The sequence below is a fragment of the Astyanax mexicanus genome, chromosome 3 (assembly GCF_023375975.1).
Source record: "Astyanax mexicanus isolate ESR-SI-001 chromosome 3, AstMex3_surface, whole genome shotgun sequence".
NCBI classification, from domain to species: Eukaryota; Metazoa; Chordata; class Actinopteri; order Characiformes; family Acestrorhamphidae; genus Astyanax; species Astyanax mexicanus.
In genome coordinates this window covers 34,244,316-34,267,970 of record NC_064410.1, presented here as the reverse complement: position 1 = coordinate 34,267,970, position 23,655 = coordinate 34,244,316, and the positions used below count along the sequence as shown (strand labels likewise).

General features: G+C 35.2%; 1 protein-coding gene across 3 annotated transcripts in view; it reads left to right on the top strand.

Moving 5' to 3' along the window:
* Window positions 1-347: 347 nt before the first annotated feature.
* sema4ab (sema domain, immunoglobulin domain (Ig), transmembrane domain (TM) and short cytoplasmic domain, (semaphorin) 4Ab) overlaps window positions 348-23,655 on the top strand; it is a 64,786-nt gene continuing 41,478 nt past the window's right edge. For 2 of the 3 annotated variants that reach the window (XM_049476400.1, XM_049476398.1), the window contains exons 1-2: window positions 348-595; window positions 18,177-18,406. In XM_049476400.1, the coding sequence (XP_049332357.1) occupies window positions 18,310-18,406 (97 nt within the window). In that variant the 5' untranslated portion in view covers window positions 348-595; window positions 18,177-18,309. Of the gene's footprint in view, window positions 596-17,932; window positions 17,999-18,176; window positions 18,407-23,655 lie in introns of all 3 variants that reach the window. The other variant, XM_049476399.1, reaches the window with a different exon arrangement.

Below are 23,655 nucleotides of genomic sequence, written 5' to 3'. Positions count from 1 at the left end.
GAAAGCAATTTATTTATATTTAAAAATGTGCTGGATTATTATTTTTTAGGTGGCAGGAATGGGCTTGCATAAATAAAATAGCAGTTTACTTAATAAAAAAAATGCGCTGTTTTTTTTTTTTTGGTGGTGGAAATAGGCTTCCATAAATAAGATAGCAGTTTACTTAGTAAAAAAATACGCTGTATTTTTTTAGGTGGCGGAAATAACCATAACCACCAGTGCAAATATATATATTTTTTGGCACGAACTAAATCTGCCCAGCTGATCTGCCCGGGTCGCTCCTGTCCCTCACCGACAGGTGGCGCCAAAACACATGAAAACTTTGCCCGAGATTTAACTAACCCACTAACAAAAGAAAAGCAGCTCTGCTGTGAGAGGCGACCAGGCGCACAGAGACTGAGAGAAAGCAGAGAGAAACTCCGTCAGGAGGGCGAGGACATGCGTGTTTTTGCTGCTGCTGGAACAGGGATTCAGCACACACGCGGCGTGCCGGGCTCGTTCGGGTTTGAGTTGTGTTTTGGGTCAAAGTGCGCAGATCCGCGGAGAAGAAAACAACGGAGCCGAGCTGCAGCAGCTCCAGCCCACGCCTGGACATGTGAGTACCTGATTAGCATCATCACCCCAGCAGAGCCTGAATAAAACCCTCTAAAACACACTGCACACTGATCCCAGAGCGACCAGCAGACCCGGGGGCTGTGTTTTTATCTGTTTATGAGTTTATAAAAGCTCGGAGGAGGTGGGTTTTTGGAGGCTGGTTCAGTCTGAGGTTAAGTTGGATAGTGAATCTTTAAAAACAGCCTCTAAACAGCCAACTGCTATTATTAACACCTGGTCAGATTAGCGTTAGATAACAAGCTGCAGCAGCGTGTTTACAGTACAAATTCAACAGGTCTAATGAACTCTCTCACCTGTCTGAGAGCTTGTTTTTGTGATTTTCTGCTTTGTATTTAACTGTTACGTGTATCTGGTGTTTGTAGTTCTCATGAGCTTTACTCTGCCTTTATCTGATTTCTGATAGCAGTAAGTAATTAGAAGGAGCAGCCTGAACCACACATGAATATTGATTCAGAAATAATAAGCAGTTTTTGTGTGCATGCACTCCTAATTAGGCTATTAATATCAAATATATACTAATATCTAACCTGCTTGTTGGAGATGGTCAGGTGTCTTTGAGGATCAGTGGCTGTGCTGTAAAGACAGTTATGTTCATATATAAGATGTTTATGCAGTGCCCAACCTCAGAGATCAGAATTGTAATTTAAACTCAGTTTATCCTCTAAATTTCAGTAATTAAATTAGATAGATGGCACATGGGTGGCTAGGGAGTGACTGTACCTTACCTTAGTATTATTTGTTGTGGTATAAGTAGATATGGTCTGTATAGATTGTGTGGGTGAGGTTATTCATATGGGTATGGATATAGGTTGTTACAGTGGTGTGTTTTACCAGCTTTTTTTCAAACACTTTTTATTTATGTTTGTCACTCCTAAATGTTTCAGATCTAATATCTAACCATTTAAAAAATGGTCAAAGATAGCACAAGTAAACATAGAGTGCCGTTTTTAAATTAAGGTTTTTATTATTAAGCGAGAAAAAAAATCCAAACCTACATGGATCTGTGTAAAAAAAAAAAAAAGTGTTAAAACATGACTTAACTGTGGTTTTTCAGACCAGAAATCTGTCACACCTGTTCTCAATCAAGAAATCTCTTATATAAAGCACCTACCTGATAAAACAAATTAGACCAAAAGATACTCATGCTAATGACCAAAAGATAATCATGCTAATGTCCAAAGACATTCAAGAACAAATGGAAAAGAAAGTAATTGAGATATCAGCCTGCAAAAGGTCATAAGGCAATTTCTAAAGTTTTGGCACTCAAGCAATCCACAGTGAAAGCCATTAATTACTAATGGCGAAAACGCGAAACAATGGTTAACCTCCCAGCATAATCTGGGAAGGTTAATCAGATTTATTTGATTGCTAGAATTACTGTTTTATTTTCAAAATGGGATTATCGACAGTGTACATCTTTAGATATAGAAGCTTTCAGAGGGAATTTTAGTAGATTTTCATATTTTGAGTAATGTAAGGAGGTATTTTTGCAGCTTGTTCAGTGTAAAACCTGCTTGTGATGTTGAAGGAAGCTATTTGCTCTTCTAGCTTTTACTCCCTTTACAATAAGGGGAATTTTAAAATCTAAAATTAGATCTCTCTCTAAATGGTTTTCTCCTATTTTGGCACATCTGCAAATACAAACGCTAATAAAATTAGCTTTAGTTGTTAAAACTACAAACATTTTAATCTTAATTGAGAATCGCTCATGCATGTGAAATTGAGATTATATTTTTTTTATAATTGCCCAGCTATATAGATTGTTATGGATATGTATTCATTTGTATGAGTATGAATATAAAGTGCTGTAAATTTGATTTATAGATTTTATTCAGCTGGATGAAGAAAGACAATATACTGTGTGCTGTACAAATGTCTTACAGACCTGAATCGCGTTGTCCATGGTGCACAATAGGATACAGTATGAAAATGGATAGAAACGTGTTAATCCTGCAGAAGTGTGGGTCACATGCCTGCTGTCATTTTTGCCATTTAGCAGCCTGTCTTGTCCAAAGCATGTACAGTAGTGTTTAGTTGTCCACTTAGTATATATCCCTGGCTAGTGTGATTAGGCTAGAGTACAAAGATACTTAAGTTTTGATATTCCCAAAGGTCAGTTGTGATCCCTAGATACAAATGCACTAGATGCACAATCCCTGACAGCTATAATAAACAAGCAATACATTATTCCTTATGTTAGAAATTCGGCCTTCAGGAACCAGGTGTCCGATTCAGGAGTCAGGAGACGGCTTCAGAGTTGACTTGAGTTTATTCACGTGCAGACAGAAAATCTACACGGGCACAGCTTAGTCAGTCGATCAGAAGCAATCTGACTAGGGATATTTTGAGGGGACATTATATACATTGGCTCCTGCTTTGAACACTGCAGGGTGGTCACTTTAATGGGGGTTTCAAATTAGCATATAAACGATGAGGGTCCCTGCAGAGGCATTCTATCACTTGCTACTTAAAAATAATGTGAAGAGAATTAAAAAAGTAAAGAAATATATGTGCAAGCAGACTCTGCTGATGTACACCTGTGGTTAGCACAATTTTATTTATTTTTTTTTTCAGCTACAATCCTGAAGGGCTTAATTCAACATAACTTGATTCAAGCACAGCTTGGTTCAAATGATCAAATTGTGCAATGCAGTTGTACTCCAAGTCCAGGATTAAGAACCACTGCCCTGTAACGCCTGTTTCAGCTCATCAGTTCAATTCAGGCCCAAGAGTAGTTGCTTTGTTAGATCAGAGAAGTCACCCAACCCTGGGAAAATCTGGCCTTCCAGGACATGTTGTGGGAGTGTTCCAGAGCAGGCTTTGGAGTTTTGGACTGTACCCAGTCTGAAGTGTGCACACTGACCACACTAATCGTCTTTTCTCAACAGTGCGACTCTGGGTCATGCAGCAGAGCCAGCCTGTGGCTGCTGTCCATGACGCTGCTATTTGCAAACTTTCAGCTGAATGAAGAAAGCTAATATACTGTATGCTTTAAAAATGTTTTACAGAACGGAATCTGGTTAAATGGACTGTTTTCTTCACATAAAATGGTACACAAAGAGAGTCTTACTCAGTATGAATAGAGATTTATAAAATATGTGTTTAGCCTGCAGTTAGGTTTGATTCCCACACTAAGCTGACAGTTTAATAGTGTGACCATATTTTGAACAAAATTTGAATAAAGAAAATTATAACTGGCACCTTGTTGTTGCTTAATCTGCTAATGCAACACGCTTAATGATAATAATAGATCTGTGGGATGTTTATGCTTTTGGTGTTTATCCAATACAACACTACTAAGAAAATGCTTGTGCTCCATGATCTATTATGTCCATAATGTCTGGTGCATTGATGCACTCTGAGTTATGAATGTAGGAGTAAATATTTATTAAGATTTTATTCAATTTACAGAAAGGCTTGTTATAGATAATGTTGACTATATTTAGGTTTTGATCCTTTTATTTGTTTGTATAAACTGCAAACTTTAAACAGCTTTTGGTGCTTTCTGTCAATGACACTGGGTGTCCTTGTTCTAGAAGTTGACCTTGCCCTCAAGAGACCCGTTGTGATACCGCAGCCTCTGTGGCTTGGAGTCAAAGAGGGCATACCTGATCTCACTCTCTGTGGGTGGTATGGATGATCTTTAAGGAAAGCATGTTTTGGCCCTTATTCTTGTAGTTGTGGAGGCATTGTGTTATAAGTAGTGCTAGTTAGTGTTTGACTACTTTGAGCAAAAAAAATTGTGGGGAAATGAACTGATGAAAGAAGTAAAGGCAGTAAATGGCTCAGATATTTCCCGCCTACAGCACTTCAGTCATTTTCCATGTTTGAGAAGTTTTCTGGGTCATAATTCATGTGTGCTTAATTATGTAATAATGAAGTAGCTGTTTGGTTTTCCCATACTTCAAGCCCCCGCCCACTTTCTTTTGATGGCTCATTTTTCCGTTGGTTCCTCTGTAACGCCCAGTGTAGAGGAAGCTTGGCATGGTCGTGTGAAATGAAGAGATATTTGCAAACTAAGAGATTATTTTCCCTCCACCCTGCTTCACCCCAGCCCCTCCCTGCATCAGAGCGTCTCTCACCTCTCTCTCACTCTTTTGCTCGCTCACACTCTTGCTCTCTTACTGTACTGCCTTCTGTTATGGTTGTTTACCCCCAGGTATCTTTCAGTTTAAAATTCCTGCAGAAAGATCCTGACCTGGTTGGTTTTCTCTGACACAAGGAAGTGCGCTAAAAGGTTTTTATTGGCACTTGTGCAGATTGATCTGATCTGATCTGACTCTGCTTCTGCTACTGTTCTTTAGGCATGGTAATTTTCACTAAATAAATCAACATTTTGTGGTATTTTTATCCATAAATTACAACTCATTTTCCATTACAACTCAGACCATTTTTCATTGACATGTTTTGTGGTTGCTGCTTTGGATTTAGCATGCCAGCATCTGCACAATGTAACTCTGGTTATAGAACGTGTCCACTAGCATTCGGCTTTTCATGTGGGTATGTCTGTGATGTTTTTGAATTGAAATGAAGCAACAGAAGCAGGCAATAATAAGTTCATACGATTTTAAATTTTAATCAACCTTGTTGTAATCTATAGTTCTGTAAATCCATAGTCTAACATTCTCAGCTTCTCTTCTGTGGTTACAAGGTGGCTGTTCTGTGTGTGTGTGTGAGGCTTGTATATGTGTGATGTAGCAGCCTACTGTTCCCAGGTTGGCTGGACGCAGCATGTCAGCTGGATTAATTTGAATAAAGTTGAGCTCTGCTGAACTTTTTTGCCAGACAGGGGGGCTGAATTCAACGCAACGCAACGCAACGCAACCTAGCGTGCACCACGGCATGCAGCGGCTCTCTATGTTGAAATATACTTCACTTGGTTCTGTATTTATTAGGTTGTACAGAAATGCATGTGTATAACTTTCATTTCCTCAATGTAGGAAATAATTTTTTGCATAATTCTGCTTTAGGTTATCCTGGACTATGGCTCTGAATTTAATCTGCATATTAATCATTGTTTTTTACTTTTTAATAGTCCGCAAAACTCTATACTAATAAAAGTTCTAGGTTGCACTTTTATGGAAAAGTAATTTTAACTAAGCTGTGTCTGTGATTGGTTAAGCAATGTGCTCATGGAAAGTAAATCAGTGACTGACATTATAAAATTACAAGAAACTCAAACTAAAGTCTAAGCAGAATGTAGCAACTTTCTTGTAGCTTTCTTGCTGAGGGTTGGCTCCTGCTGGATTTCCTTCACTCTGTGTCCATATATTTAGCCTGTTAGATTTGATTGCCTGGGCCTGGGCGATCTCCTAGATTATTCTTTGAACAGTTCACAAATAGCTATTGTATCACCAAACACAAATTTACCTTTGATTTGAGATAATATTTCATTATATGAAGGAAACGTAGCCTTAGGCATCTGATCTTAATGCTGTTTAGAATTGTCAGCTCTGTTTTGATTGGCTCTTGGAGTGTCCATGTCGATGAATGCCAGTGTGTATGTGGTACATCTTTCAGATTAATTATTGTTTTGACCAATTTTCTTTATATAATTTTCATTCTAAAAAAATTACTTCGTTTTTTAGACATTAAAACAAATATGCTTGTTATTTGTTAGCAGTTTAAACTACTTTTATAACAAGTTAAAGAAACATACCTCTGCAAAATTGATAATTTAATCTGCAGCAGTCACAGAAAGAAGATGTGTTGGCTTGTTGACTACTGGGTTTATTTGGAAATACTGTGCATTTTATCAGTATTTGATCAGACACTTTGGTCGTCTTGTGAGCAACAATAAACACATCTCTTTTGTCTAGAATAAAATAAGGTTTGACATCACTGATGTCAACGAGAAGGCCACGAGTGCTTATTTCCTGCAATCAGAAAGACAAGATGCTTATCATTTCCTGCCCTGATTTAGAGATTAGATCTTTGTATAGTATATAAATACGTTTTTTATTACTGTTTGAATGTCCTGTTTTTTACACGCTGTGGAACAAAAGGGTTGATCTGTGGAAAAAGAAAGACTAAAATCTTTCTAGCTTGTGTAAAGTCACAGTTGAACAGTGTGTGTTCTCATGTGCACATCTCTTTTGTGAAAGGAAATGCTAAGAGGATATGAAGAGAAGAGAAGCAAGAGGCCCTAGTTCGCAGAAATGCAATAAAAGGAGAACGCTCTGTCAGAAACGAGCTCTGTTTTTTTTTTTTTTTTTGCAATGTTTATCACAGTCTGAATGCGGCCTGTTTTTAGTTTATGTTTTGTTTGAAAGTGACTTTCATAAATTCAGTTTGTTCATACATTAACCATTTCTCATATATTCTCTGTTTAGAGGTATAATGGTATGTATATTTGTGTCGAACCATCACAGTAGTTTTGTGTGTGTGTGAATACAAAATACATGGTACACTGTAGTCAAATGATTGGCAGTACTGCTGTCAGAAATAAAGAATAATAAAGAATAATGATTCATGTAGGTTTTTCTCCCTTATAATGATTGTTGATCTGTGTGGTGATTGACAAAGATGATCCACACGCAACTAATAGATCTGTTCTATGGTAAGTTGGGCTCTGTGTTTGTGTTTCATATATGTAAGTGCAGAAAATGCAGTCTTCACTGACTGACTGTTACCCAGTAATGCAAATGAATGAAATCATTACTGTCTGTTTCTATACAACTTCATAGTATTAAGATCATATTATGATGATGGTGTGTGTTTCATGTGATGCTCACACTAAAATTCAACAATTTTAAGGTCAAATGCAAACCAACCCGAACTAATCATGTATAAGCGCTGATTATAAGTCAGACTACAAAATGCTTAGTATTTCAGGATTGTAATATTGATTAGCTGGGCTTTATGTAGGTAAACTTCTGTATAGCTCTGATACATCTGTATTGCTTTTCTCTGCTAGCTTGCTAGTTAGCAAGCTAAAGGCTTCATGTAAAATGACAACCAAAACTAGTGGGGCTATCCCTCAGATCTGCAAATATGCATTTTGACCACCTAGTACACTTGTACGATTCCATATTCTAAAGTAAACACATCGTTTGATATCATATTTTCTTCACCTTATCCCAAATTTGTCTGTGTGAATGTGTTTGCAGCCACTAACGCTGTCACGCTGTTTATCGATGCTGATTTATGACCGGTTAGCAAGGATGCTAATCCAGCAAGCTATCTACACAGCCATCTACTACCGTATTTTTCACACTATAAGGTGCACTTAAAATCCTTTAATATTCTCAATAATCAGTAGCGCCTTTAAATCCAGTGTGTCTTATGTATGAATTTTACCAGTCAGGTTGTAAGGAGCAGTAAAGCCACTCTGCCATATTGCAGCATTATACAGGAGTTTCTGTTTAAAAGAAAGTTTTGTTTACTTAGCTTTGCTTTAATTAACTTACACCATCCAGCAGCGAGACCTGCTGGATAAAAAAATAAAATAAATAAAAGTTCCTTATAGTGTCTATAAGTTTACTTAAAATGTGCCTTACAATACGGTGTCCCTTATAGTGCGAAAAATACGGTACTAAATTTTCTCACTCACTCACTCTGTCTCTCTCACACACAAACTCGTGCACACACACTCGCACGTGTAGTACAGTTAAAAAAAAAAAAAGGCTGCCACACTACAGTATTTATACTATGGTATACTTTCCAAAAATACAGGGAACTACCAGCATTTAAAAAAAACATTTGTTAAATCTCTCCAATAACAAGCATAGCTAAGTTTACATGTCTTGCTGATTAGCACACTAAGGCTACCTAATTAACGCAAATATGTGCTGTCAGAGAACTTAACCTTTTTTGGGCACCACTTAAACCTCTGCTGCGATTGGCTGTGACTTGTGTAACGTAGCTGTGATGTACATTAGAGTAACATGTTTAAGTTAGCTAGGAAGCTCTAAAAACAGTGCTAAAACAGGGCCTGAATCTAAGCATAACATAAACGCTAATTCTGTCACTTTTAAAGCCCTGTTTAAAATGTCGTTTGATGGCTGAAATTTGACAATTACCACTGCTCCTTATTTTCGAGTATCAAAAACAATGCAAAAATAGATAGGTGCTATTCTTTAAATCCTTTTTTATTCTTTGTTTTTCCCTTTTTTGCAGATAGTAATGGCACTAGAGTTTGCTTCTAATAGTGCAGCACAGTTGTATTGTGGAAGTAATGGCTAGATTTTGGTACAGCTGTGTTTAATGTGTGTTCATTACTTGGTGTAAATTACAGTGTGTTTTGTATTTTGTAGCACATTGTTCCCTTAGCAGGCTGATTACAAGCTCACTGTCAAATAACAAGGTCTGCATACCTCATGGGATATGCTGTTAAACATGTAGGGGCCTGCGAGCGGGAGATGATGGGTGTTTGATTCTTCTCTGTGGGACACTGTAGGAGTCTTTTCATGTTGGTGCCATGGATTTTGGGAAAGTCCCCTCGTATCACTGGATACTGAAAATGATATTTCTTTTAATTATAATCAGGCTTTGAAGGAAAAATGGTAAAATGTCAAATTTATTTTGAATAGTTTTCAAAATGACAATTTTGAAAACTTGACTCCTTATCACTTGTGAAATAAGATTAAACATGTATAGTTTACTCTCAAGACATATATGCAACCTGGGTCTTTGAAATTTGACACAGCAGCCAACAGATGTCTGTGATGACCAACATTACAATGGGGATGATGAGGGGATCTTCCACCCAGAGAGAGAGAAGCAGCATGACTGGGTCTTCAGGCAACCCCATCAATATCAGACTGCTGAGCCACTCCAAACTGCTTTTTGAATGAAGCGCAATAGAGAAAAGCCAATTAAAAGAGAGATAATTTATAAGTCTCAGTTTCAGCTCTTTCACCTGGTTTTAAAGTATCACTGGTACTTTTCTGTCCTGGATCAGTGTTGAAATGGTGCTTATAGGTCTTACTGGACAGCAGCTGTGGCTGAACTGACCAGGATATATTTGTCAGTGTGTTGATCCTCCTCTGGGGTCCACAAGCGGCCTCCTGATGGTTAAACCTATTACAGAGATTGGAACTCAAATGGACAGGAGCAGTGAGTGTGCAACTTAGACTTTGATCTGCAAGCCATGGTTCAGCTGTACTGTCAGTACAAATTCAAATCTACCCAGTGATCTTTTGCCTTTCTGCATACTTTCATTTCTGTATAAGTTTCAAGTTAAGTCTTGTCTGCTTATGACTTTCAGATAGGAGAAAGCTAATTCTAGAACTACACTGATGACTTTTACCAATTACATCTAGTTACCTCAAGTAAAGAGTATCTGGACTTTTTTCTTGAATTAACATGCATTCACACTTGGTAGTCAAATGCATCTCCAGTTATTCACATTGAAATTTGATTCCTGTGTGGGACAGATTATGTAAAGTCACTTGTTGCTCAATGATTTTACTGGTGTTTTGGTTGTACTAGGAGGGCTTTTGGTTGTCAAAAGTGTCAGAAAGATGAATGTGTTTACACTGCAATGACATTGCTAAGATACATCTTTAGGCCTGACATAATTTGCGTGATCGAAATTATTATTATTTTTTGTGGTCTGGCCTTATCTTGTGCATGCTTGAAATGACTAGGTATTAAAAGGGTCAAAAGGAATCTTGCTTAATCACTTCTGGTGATTGAATATTGTAATTCTTATATCCTAATTTGAATGAATAGCTATAATAAGTTCCTTGCACTTAAAGAGTGTACTTTATCCTATTATTGCATTTTATTTAAAAATATAATTCATTATGCTGTTATGTTGTCATTGTATCAGTGCCATAATCACATTTATTAATAATAATAATAATAATAATAATAACTCAAACTAAAATATTTATTTGTGGCCTAAATAGATCTTAACTTGTTTATTGTATAACAAATGCAACATCTTTAAATTGTGTAAAAAATACACTGGTTTAAAAATTTAATTAAAATGCACTTTACATTCCCCTCATTTAACACATTCATGGCAGAAAATGCACTCTCACTAGTGAATAGGGCAGTATTAACACCTCAGTGTCTGGGGAGCAGTAGGAAGGGGAATTATTTCTTCAGAATTGCTGCTGCCTGTGTTCTTTCACAACCCCCATTTGCTCATCTTCCATTATAATATCCATTATATTGGTGTTTGGTTCTGTTCCTGACAAAGTGCTTTAGAGCAGAACTTAAGATCAGTGGCCTGTTTATGTTTTACAGATAATATATTTAAAGGCACAGAAAATCAAGCTGATGCCAGTCTTTATGGAAACAAAATATACAATCTTTGCAAAAAATAGTTCTTATAGTAACAAACTAAATATCAGACTGACTTCATACCTGGAATTCTTTCTGTCTGAATTTTATTTAAAATGTTTTGTGCTTAAGTTTGGCATGTTTTATACTGTATGAAGAGTTAATTTGCAAAAACAGATAAAGGTATGTTTAAAGAACAACTTGCCTGTTTCTGCAAATTAGGTCTTCATATGTCAGTTATTGTTATAGTTAATAATTATACAGTTATAATATGATTAAGTCATAATTCTAGTCTGGCTTTAAAACTTAATTAAAAGTTTTTGTGGTAAGTTTTAAAAGCCTAACAAGAGTGCAGGCCTCTCACTTCAAAGCAGAAGTTTTGTAATATTCTTATTTTGCAATATATAATGTTTGCCAGTTATTCATTTCTTTTTTTGTCTTTTTGTGTGGAAATGATAGATGAATAATTTACTTTTGCAATACATCCAGTAATATTACAGTAAATGTTTTGCAAAGGAAATTTAGTCCTTCCTTTTGACCCGCAAGCATCAGACACTCATTATACGGTTTAGTTCATTTTTGTCCTTGCTGTCACACATTTATATTTCCAGTTTTGATATTTTGCTGTTCACAGTTTTGAAATAATTTATATTTTATCTCAATTTTTGGATGAATGAATCAATAAAAAGCTTTAAAATTACAGTGTTTTTTTTTACCTCTGTAAATTTTCCCATTTTGGAGATTTGAGGAAATTGCATGACAGCGACAGTGTGCTGTTTTAAAGTGACACATTGATCATACTACTGACCAGCTGTTGTGGTTTCAGTAATGTGATGGATAACAATTAAGCAAAAAAGGATGAGCGTGTAAAAGCATGCAACATTTAATCATTTCTTTTGCAACTACATTCATAAAATTTGAGTCTTTTGATGGAAGTGACTCAGTGGAACTGGGCTTACTCAGACTGGACTTAATCATGTGGTTGTAAAAATGGTGAAACTACACCAGTGCTGGACTGAGCAGACTGACAGGTCTTTTTCCCAGTGTGAATTAGAAAGCTTTGTCTGTATTTATTTTAACAGTGCTAAACACACTGTCTGCATTACTTTAAAATTAATTGATTTAATAAAATGTTTGTTCATTTGTATTACTTTATTTTTCGCACTATAAGGCTTGATTACAATCCTTTAATTTTCCAAAAAATCATCAGTGAGCCTTATAATCCGGAGCACCTTATGTATAAGTTTTACCAGTTGGGTTGTAAGGAGCAATAAAGCAGTATTGCTTTATTCAGGAGTTTCAGTTTAGTTCTCCAGCACCAAGACTGGAGCAGTATTGGCATTAGCCGCTGAGCGTGTTAAGCGCTAGCTATTTCGCCGTTCAGAGGTGAGTATTTTTGGTCTGTTGCCTGCTGCTCACCCCGGCTAGCGCTGCTGGAGCAGCATAAGCATTAGCCGCTAACCGCACTAAGCATTAGCTCTTTCGTCATTCAGAGGTGCGAATTATTGGCCTGTAACCTGCTGATAACCCTGGCTAGTACTGCTAGAGCAGCATTAGCTGCTAACTGTGCTATGTGCTAGCTCTTTTGCCATTCAGAGGCGAGAATATTGGACAGTAGCCTGCACGTTTACTGTGTTAAAACAAGCTAGGTGGGAAGAAACTCTAGCTAATATTGCCCTGGCTTACCGGAACTCTCAAGGTTCCTCAGTGTAGTGCTTTCAGGAGGCATTAACTAGCGCTAACCGCGCCTTGTGCTAGCGGTTGGCTGCTAATGTTAATGCTGCTGCACCCAGCCTTAGTGGAAATCTGGAAATCTAAGCTTACTGTAAGTAAATGGAAGCTCTTTACTCACCAAAATAAACGGTTTTCAGGAGAGAAATCTGTGTAGATTAACATCCAGCGCTCGTTTAAAAAATTAGTTTTGTTTACCCCACCACCACCCATCGGTGAGACTTGTCAAATTAGAATGAAAACACAGCGATAACCCTGTTTCTTACTAGTGTCACATAATGCGCCTTATAATCTGTTGCTCCTTATAGTGCAAAAAATATGTTTTAAAATTATAATATTTTTTATATATAAAATGTCTAGTCTCTGTACATCATAAATGTGTATACCGCCATCTGCATCAGCAGTAATATATGCATCTTCCCACATTGGTGCATCCCAACAATTACATTTCAGTATAATTTTTTACACACTTTACAAGGGAAATATTCAAAGAAAAAAATAACATCACCTTTGAAGCCCGCTACTGATGGCTACATTCTGTGCCAGCATGTTTTTTTCCTGTTAGGATTAGTTAATTGCTTTGCGGTTTTGAAGTATTAGAGATAATTAATAACACACAGTCTTCAACTTTTTTTCTATTATAAGCAAATTTGCAGAGCTGTCCTGAAACAGTCTGAGATGGTAGTGAGCACGGGTCTTATTTGTGAGTAAGGAAGATGAGTGATGCAGATTAATGGCTGGATCTGTGTGAGGTAAGCACCTCCTGTCCAGACAGACCTTACTCAGCTCAGCCCTGGTGCATGAGAGAAAGCCTGCTGACATATCTGTGTTAATCCCTCCATATTAAGTAGAGATGAGTAATCCTGTTATGTATGCTGATTGGGGAGTTGTGGGCTCTGGGCCATCAGAGTTCTGCAGTGGTGCATGAAAGATTTTTAGTTTTGTTTTATTGTTTTTTAGTTGTTGCACTACTTTCAGAATTTTAATCCAGTAGCACATGGGACTGAATATGAACTGTAGTCACACTTCAGTAAAGGAAATTAAATAACTAAAATTTGAAGCAGCATCATGTAGCATATTTTTGTCCTAAAATAACAGCATTAAAAAAATTTAATGCTTCATGGCATGTAATTAGGAAGAATAGCAATTGTTCAGTTATTATTCTGGGACCAAACACTGCTTACTGCATGATGCAACTTGTATAAAAATCCGGTAATGTAACTTTACTCTCAGTCCTCATTATCTTTCACTTTCAGAAACAAGTCCTGAATCTCTCAGCATAATGCAGCTTTAATTTTATAGAATTTGATATCAGAACATTAACATTTTTGAGGCCTGGCTCTGTATTTCTTGGCAAAATCCAGTCTGGCTTTCCTATTCCTCTGGCTAATTAGTGATTTGCATCTTCTGGTGAAGCCTGATTACAGTTATTTTAGGGTCTTTGTTTTTTTGACCTACAATATCTGTCATGCTCTTCTCCTGTTTACTTTGACCTACCTGTTGTTCATCTGTTACTTAGTACACCAGTGACTACTTTCTTCTTCAGGACAGTCCACACAATTTTACTGGCCATGGCCAATATTTGTGCAATGACTTGCACAATGGATTTTCCCATCTTATCTTAGTTTTCATATTGGTTACACAAATGTGAAACTTAGCATTGACATTTAGCGCTATTTATTGTTTGAATAATCAGTGTAATAAACCACACCTAAGTAACGAAACACACCTGGCAGTACAAGAAAAAATTGTGGGTCCCAACAGAAGGTACTATCTTCTGAACTGTTAGATCCAGATGTAAGTACCTGGAAATAAAAGCTGAAGCATTGATATTTATTCCAAACCCAAAGGTTTTCAGTCTACGGTAGGAATAAAGGGTTTGGCTTCACTGTTCCAGTCCCTTTAGAGGGGAGTGTACATTTGATATTTAAAGGTCCCCCGTTATGTTGCTGTAATTTGCGTTGAGGCATGGACTTTAAGACCTTTAAAGGTGTCCTGTGGTACCTAGGCTACTTTTGTGTGTAGCAGTTGTACACACTTGCAGAACCTCTTGCCATGGCTTTTGACAGTCAGACTCTTAGTAATTAGTCCGAAATTAGTCTTTGTCTCTTTGCATTTTGTTTTGTAGACCTAAAGCATGAGTCTGTAAAAAAAAAAATAGGACCAAGATTTCTCCCTAGAAGTCTCTTTATCTTTGTCATTTTCTGTATAACTTAATAGCGGTTCCCTTGTCATCACAATACTATCATCATGCTTTAAAATTGGTGTGATGTTCTTACTTGAAAAGCAGTTTTACAGTGAGTGCTCATTTCATCTGAAAAGCTCTACTGTAGATTTTAGAGATGCATTATATTTGAAAACTGAAAATATTTTGGCAACTCAAAATACATTTAAGATATTTAAGATTTAAGATATTTAACTTTCATGCAAAATACATGAAAACCTTCGGGATTTAAATGAATTTGTTCAGTTTTGGTTGTAAATTACTAGGTCAGAACTTGTTTTCAGAGCCCATCAAAGTGTTTATCATTACATGTATGGTGAGTGTTTGTATTCTTGGTTGGCATTGATTTCCACTGAGCCGTACCTTCATGAATCTCATTTTTTCCTCAGTACAGCTTAACAGCTTTACATTGACTTTAGTTAAGGCATGTGAGGCCTGCTCTTCTTCAGATGTTTTTTTTCTGTATCTTTGTCCTGTTGTGGTTGTTTTTATTCATTGCGCTTGGGGAGATTTTAAAAGGGCGTCCACTGTTGGGAAAGTTCCAGACTTTCTCCATTTGGACAGTATGTCTTTGTTTGTGTTATGGTAGAACTCTACAGCTTTAGAAATGACATCTGTAACCCTTTGCAGACTAATGGGTGTTCACATCCCTTTTTCTAAGGTCTTTAAGAATCTCACTTCCATGTGCCTGATGGGTCAACCTGTGTGCTGCCAGGTACATTTTGATTCAAAGCCCAGAGTTTGATTTAGTTTGAATAGGGTGGGTTTAAATCAATGGCTTGTTGTTTATTGCAGCACTCACACTGATTTAATGATTACTGATCTTTGTTAACTCTTAATTCAGTTGCCTTATCTGGAAAAGAAATGATTGCAAAATTGATACCTTCCACAAATACATCCTGATAAAAGTACAAAGCTTGGTCAGTTTTCTTGTCAGAGTCTGCTTACACACTTTTACAATTAACTACATATTCAAACTACATACTACGAAAGAAATGCACAAATTCTGGCAGTAATGAATCTTTGCACAACATTCTATGTTTGTCTTGGATGTCATTCAAGCAGAGGATCCAGGTTAACTTATGAAACAAAGCACAACTAATAAGTACTGCTTTGTAATCACCTTGGAGTTACTGCTTTTACTGTAATAATTTGCCCACAAGGCTGTGTTCCCATTTGCTCTTCCTTGTTTAGTTCTGCATCCTCCTAAGGGTTTTGTTTTTAGCTGTTTACCCCTTTCACATTTACAAGAACAAACCTTGAATTACAGTTTCGGGTTTACATCCCACTGCACTACAGTCTTTTTCATATAAAGAACAAACTTTGAAGTTTGTTAATCTTGACAGTGAGTGAATATTTTTACACACATGTTTATGACCCCAGGTTTAAAAAGTTAGTATATAAGTGTGTGAAACAGAACTACGTGTTATCAGACCCTTGCAGCAGATCTAGAGCACAGCAGCACAACTCCTCTTCAGTATTTCTAAATTCACTTATGCCAGCTCCAGTGGTCTAAACCAGATCTGGACCTAAGCTGAGAGGGTTTTTTAAGCATTTTATACCTGAAAGTCTGAACCAACATTCGGGTTGTGTTTTTTTTATTTATTTATTTATTTATTTATTTTTTGGGTGGGTACACTTGGTTCCGGTCCAGTTAGTTTTGGTTTCATGCTGTGGTTTAGTCAGAACACTTAAGAAATGTGCCATATCCTGTCATAATCACCTGACTTGTCTGTGTCGTCGTCATTTTCTGTTTTTTAGTGGGTGACCTATAGTCTGCCTTAACTTCCTGTAATTGGAACAATCCAAAAAAGGTTACTGTAAATGAATTGGACCAGGGCTCAGACTGATTCAGACCAGGACCACTACTTTTTGGTCTCTTTTGGCTACTTTCACCTTACCAGGCTGTTGTGACTCAAACCTGATTTTTTGCTCAGTGTGGCTCAGATCTGACTTTTTTATTGCTGTGTGAATGTGGCAAATCTGATTAGTTAAAATCAGATTTGAGTCACTTTCATATGTGGTCCCAAATTGGATATGTATCCAATCCAAGTACATGCAACATGAATGTAAACGGTCAAATCGGAATTCATGCTTCTTTTTTCTTTTACGCATGCGCTACGTGCTTCTCTCTGGTATTGGTACACACATCTCTTGGTGCAGCTGTGCAGCTATAGCTGCAAAAACAGCAAAAGCAAACCGCCTGGCCTTTTTTCTCCTCCTTGACCTGAGCATGTACTTTAGACCAGCTGTTTGCTATTGAGTCGTGTCTCAATTATGAGGTTTTTTTTTGTTGTTTGTGAAGAAGGTGACCTTTATACACAAATTAATGTGCGCATGTGAGACGTTTCAGGGACAAATTCGTTCACATTCACAAATGTAAGGTCACTTACAATTGTGAATGTGAACAGTTGAGATATTCAAATCTGATCTGAGCAAAACATCTGATTTGAGCACTGTGGCTTGTAATGGGAACGTAGCTTTAGTCTCCTGTAGTACAGACTTTATTTTGAGACACCTTTTACACCTGTTATTAAGATTTGGACTAAAACGTCTGAGCATCTGTACAGTGTTGCTTCATCTGTATCCACATACAATAAAGAATGCAGCAAATATCAGTTTATATTATATTGGCCATGCCACTCTTAAAAATAAATAAATAAATAAATAAATAAAATAAAAATAAAAAAATTATCGGTTAAATTATCCGATACAAATAGAATTCTGAAGCCACCATGCATTTCTATTCTTTTAATATTAAGACTAATTAAATTTAGTCTTTATAAACAACATTAACTTAGTTAACTTAAGACTCTTTTTGCGTAAAATAACATAGTAATAATAAAACATTGCTAATAAATAATGCAACCAAAAAAACATTGTGCCATCACAGAAAATGTATAAACTGCAAGTAGAAATAATTATATAAAAGAAATATATATAAAACTTTACTGTTAATAGCAAAACAAAAACAAAATAGACTCTTTTCAAGTCAGAGTGTGCATTTAATCTAAATATTATTTTATTTGTTATTTGTTATTTGGCACTGTCCTTCCAAATAATCCCTTTTCAACACATGAGCAGTAGTGAACACTATAGTGATCAGCATGTTTGTGCTGTATGTTGCAGGACTTTTCTGAATGGAGTAATATGTCCATCCATACCGTCATATGATGACAGCATTTGAGTGATCAGGTGTGTGATTTTCTGATGGACGAAAAGTTCCGTTATGACCGTATTCTGGCATGCTAGTTTGTAAATGTGAAAGAGGAAGAAAAGATGTCTTCAGACTTTAGAGGAAATGATGACTTATCAGAGCCTCCCTGGTGTTCCTGCTTTGAAGTAAAGCTGTCTGTAATATTGTGCTCTGCAGATGAGATGACGGCGGCTTTCTGTAAACAGAAGTGTTGTGTCTGTGGAAGGACTGTAGCAGATCTACACGCCAGCGCACAGGCTCGCAGTTAGCTGAACCATCCAGCCTCGTCTCCGTTCTCCTTCAGTTCACGATGGCGTTCTCACGGCTGCTCTCTGTCTGTTTATCACTGATCATCCTCATCAGCGACTGTCATGGTACCGCCATCCCTCGCATCACCTTTCCTCTGGGTAAGTTTGTTTTAGATATACACACCACTGAGCACATGCTTGAGGTCACTTTCCACATTAATTCTGTCATTAGTAATTAACAGTGGCTTTAAATACTGTATTACAAAACACAACTTCAAACTAATTTTATTGATGTCTTTATCAAAATACCAGTTCATCCAGGATTTTTATGAAGTGCAAGTATTTGTTAAATAATGATCTAATGCATTTGCTGTATTTATTTTCTTTTTATGATAATGTTTGGATTGTGGAACTTGTAAGTATTGATATTATTTAAAATTTTCATTTCATTGGATCTTTATCATTGATATCAATACCAATTTAGAATTAAAATCGGGTATTAATGTCACCGAAATGCCATACTCGATATTAAGTAGATATGAACTAGATTGTAACACATTTCCAGTATTTACATTATTTCAAACATCACTTTAAATATACATATAATTAGAACATAACTCTGGATATTAATATCATTATAATTGTTGATATTGGTTGAGTTAGATCTATGTATTAATAAACTGAAATTATTTAAAATCCTTTTACATGTGGATATTGTAGTACATATACCATTGCAATTTACCATTGCTGTGTACTAATGTCATAAAATTATCACTCTGGATACGAATATTCTTAGAGATTTATACAGGACATGATTTAGTCATTGAGATTCAGTACAAAAGAGTATCTTTAGTAATATATTATATTACAAAAATATTTTATCTCTGTATAGAATATTATCTGTATCAGTTACATGTAAAACACTAGAATTAGATTGAACAAAGACTGTAGGTATAAATGGTCAGTGAAGTTATTAATGTGTAAGTTTGGAAAACAGAGGTATGGTTGCTGTATTTTTGCAGCAGACATATATCCACAAATCCAAAACAGAAAAAAATGTAATTAACTAAAATGAAAATAAGTGGAGAATTGTGTGTGTATATAGTGCAAATGTTAACATTTAATAAAACTACAACTAACTACAAGAAAATATAGACTTCAGTCCAATATAGGGAATGTAAATTAAATGTGTATGAGTGTAATTAGGTATAAATTAGCAGTTATTTAAATATTTGAATACTGTATTTTATTAATTTTTTCACACCAGCAATTTCAGAGAGCTCATCATGGGAATTCCAAATTACTTATTAGCGTTTTTCCAAATTAGAAGCTTATAAATGTTTTAAACCAAATATTTTTTTAGATTAGAGAGACACAGAATACAGTTAACTATTGATGGAATATTAGGCTTAAAAAAGGTGAATACGTCTAAAGCCCAGTGTGATTTCCAGTATTCTGGTAGTCTCTAATATCAGTTAAAAAATGCCTGACTACTTTTTTTAATTGCAGTCATATCATTGTACTAATTATGTAAAAAGCTTTTGCCTCATTTACATAACAAAAATAATGAAGAATGAGTGAAAATTATATTGTAATGCAGTTTTAAATATTATTTGGTGTTTTTTTTTTGTTTTGTTTTGTTTTTTACTTATGATTGAGACATATATTGTTATTTATATATATATATATATTTTTTGTAACTGTCAGTACCAATAAATGTATGCAAAAATAAAAATTAAGTGTTAAATGCTACCTCTTAACCTCTTAAGGTGGGTCCAAACATGGAAAAGTTTGGGAGCGCCGCTTCTGTAGACTTACCAATCTAATATTTTCCCAGTTAACAATTTGCAAAATATAAATATAAATTTAGTATGAATTTCTCTCTCTTTTTTTTATTCTCATTAAAAAACACTTATGAAGGTTGACTCAGAGGTTGCAGTTCTGTCTGTGAATGGATAGAACTACAGTCGTTCACAAACAAGACAATAAGTCTGGTTTATTGCCTCTCACCAGAGCTCTACTTTTGATGGAAATTGTATTTATTGCTATAGTTCAGGAGTTGTTTTTCAGAAAGGGAAGATGTGGTCCTTTTTCTTTATTTATTTTTTTTGTTATCAAGGGCAGTTGTGATCGTTTTTTCTCTTTTAAGGGGCAATTATAGATGCCGCTATTGTCTTGGACTTGGATAAGCAGTCTGTTCTTAAAAGTAAACCTTGTTACAGCAGTTCTTCCCAACTTAGAAATTAGGTTAAAAAGACTTTAACTGGGGGCGCTCTCTTGGAGCTTAAGGAGTTGTAAATACTAATTTGTTGACTTTGCTCCAAAAAAAAAAAAATATAATATATATATATATATATATATATATATATATATATATATATATATATATATATATATATATATATATATATATTTTAAATAGTGCTTTATTATTAGACCTGTCACAAGATCTCTCTTAATTTTAAGACACTTTTATGACACTGGTGCAATGGTAATGTAATAGTAGCAATAAATGTAACATTGATTCTTTGACCCATTTGATGCTACACTGTAAAAAAAACACTGTAAAATTTACGGTAAAATACTGGCAGCTGTGGTTGCCAGAATTTTACCGTAAAATAAACAGTTGCCAAGAATTATACTGTAATATCTTTTACATGGCAACCGTTTATTTTACGGTAAAATTCTGGCAACCACAGCTGCCAGTATTTCACCGTAAAATCAACAGTTGTAAATGTATAAGATATTACAGTTTAATTCTTTTCAACAGTAAATTTCACATTCATAAACCGTTTTGTTTACAGTATATTCTTGTAAAAAAAAGTATATTACATTGTAAAAAGCCTACTGTAAAAAAAATTCTTGTCAAATTTACGGTGAAAAATTGGCAGCTGTGGTTGCCATTTTTTACCGTAAAAAATACAGTGATATTGTATATGGCTTTACAGTAAGGTATTTTAACACTTGTAAAAACAACAGTTTGAAAATGTACTAATAAAGAGGAGTTACTGTTAAAATAATGGTGAAATTGTGTATAAACTCATGGTATAGCTGTATAATTCACAATGTAACCCTGTTGCTTTTTAAGTGAAAAACTATCCATTCCACAGCATTTATTGTCCTATTTTATGGTCAATTTTTGTTACAACACTTGGTATGTGGTTGTGCAATAATTTTGATTCTTGCTGTAAACGTGTGTTGTTAACAACATACAGTTTTAAACAGCATGATCTTTATCAAAATCATTTCATTAACTGGACTACTGCTCACTTACAGCACAGAGATGTGCTCGGAGAGTAAAATCACTTATATATTCATAGTGTAAAACCCAGCCAAGTGGATAAAACCGCTATGAAACTACATCATGGTGACTTCTCTAAACTAAACATCTAATTAACATAACCACGCCCCATAGACAGCTGCATTACATCCCATTCAGACCCTGCGGATATCAATAAAATCCAGGAGCAAACAAACTCATTATATACAATGCCCTAATAATATCCTTCTCCTTCAATGTAATATACTTTTTTCACAAGAATATACTGTAAACAAAACGGTTTATGAATATGAAATTTACTGTTGACAAGAATTAAACTGTAATATCTTATACATTTGCAACTGTTTATTTTACGGTGAAATACTGGCAGCTGTGGTTGCCAGAATTTTACTGTAAAATAAACGGTTGCCATGTAGAAGATATTTCAGTACAATTCTTGGCAACCGTTTATTTTACGGTGAAATTCTGGCAACCACAGCTGCCAGTATTTTACCGTAAATTTTACATTTTTTCTCAGTGATTATAGAGTAATATGCTGTTTTTAATATTACAATCTATTACCATTGCCATGTCAGTTTTTTAATTTATGGTAATTCAATGTTTATTCTACAACAATAAGCTAGTTCTTGCTTTACGGTTTATTTCTGTTGCCATTTCACAGTTTTTCACTGTAATTTTCACGGACATTTTTTACAGTATTCAATGGTGAAAAGAATATTATTCATGACAAATAAATGTAGAAATTACAGTTTTAGCCGTTATCCAAATAATATGGAAATTTATTAATGGCTTGTGTATTTAACAGTAAAAAAAAATATTAATCACAAAAAATGAATGTAGAAATTACGGTTTTGCCTGTTGAGTAAAAATACGGAAATGTAATAATGGCTTGTATATTTAACAGTAAAAACATGTATTATTCACAAAACATGAATGTAGAAATTACGGTTTTGCTTGTTTAATAAAAATACGGAAATGTAATAATGGCTTGTATATTTAACAGTAAAAACATGTATTATTCACAAAAAATGAATGTAGAAATTACAGTTTTGGCTGTTATCTAAATAATACGGAAATGTAATAATGGCTTGTATATTTAACAAAGAAAAAATGTATTATTCACAAAAAAATAATGTAGAAATTACGGTTTTACCAGTTATCCAAAAATACGGAAAATTTCTGTTATAAACACAGTGCAAGAGAATTTTACGTTGAAATAATGTATTTTTTCCAGAGAAAATGTGTAAAAATTAGTGTATTGGATGATATATGAATTTACGGTATTTTGTTGTTACCGAAACAGTATTTAGCCTTTTTAGCGTTTACAGTCTTTTACTGTCATGGTTTGACAGTTTTTCACCGTAAATTCTATGGACATTTTTTACAGTGTAGTTGTAATTCTTTTTACTAGATAAATCCATGGGGGTATTTGTAATACTGTGTACTGGTCTGTGTTTACTGTAAATAGATAGGGAATGGACAGAGTTTTCTTACAAGGAAAAACAGGTGTTCTTAAGTAAAGGCAGTAGTTTTATACCTGACCTGGTGATATACGTATTATTACACATTCAAATGGCAAGTGTTTTGACTTAAAGTGACATCTCAAAGAATCATATGGGTGCTTTAATTGTTCTTTGCTTGACCATAAAGGATCATCACCTAAACAAAAGGTTCTGCACAGTGGTGGGAGTTAAATAATCCTTTTCAATTATACTTTTCCTTAAAGAGATTTCATGTAGACAGCAATTTCATTATATCAAATATTTGCTGGGTAGCAAACCAAATGCTAAGTATACTTCATCACTGTTGTTCAAAAACCTTCTATTTGCATGTTTTGCTTTTGATATTTTTTATGTATATCTAGCGGTGTCCCATTGTGACAAAATTCCACTTTATAAGGACTTTAATTTAAACAGTCAGAAAAACAAGGTTTATGTGTGATCTCTAAACATCACTAAACACACTGTTATTTAGTGATATTTAGATCTGTTCATTTAAACTTGTTATGCTCCATCCAGGTTGTCAAACATGCCTTTGAGTTTCCCAAGGGCCTCTGAGCCACATTTAAAGATCTCTGTAAAATGATATTGAGCCTGATATTAAATAATCTCTCTTAATTTCTCGACAT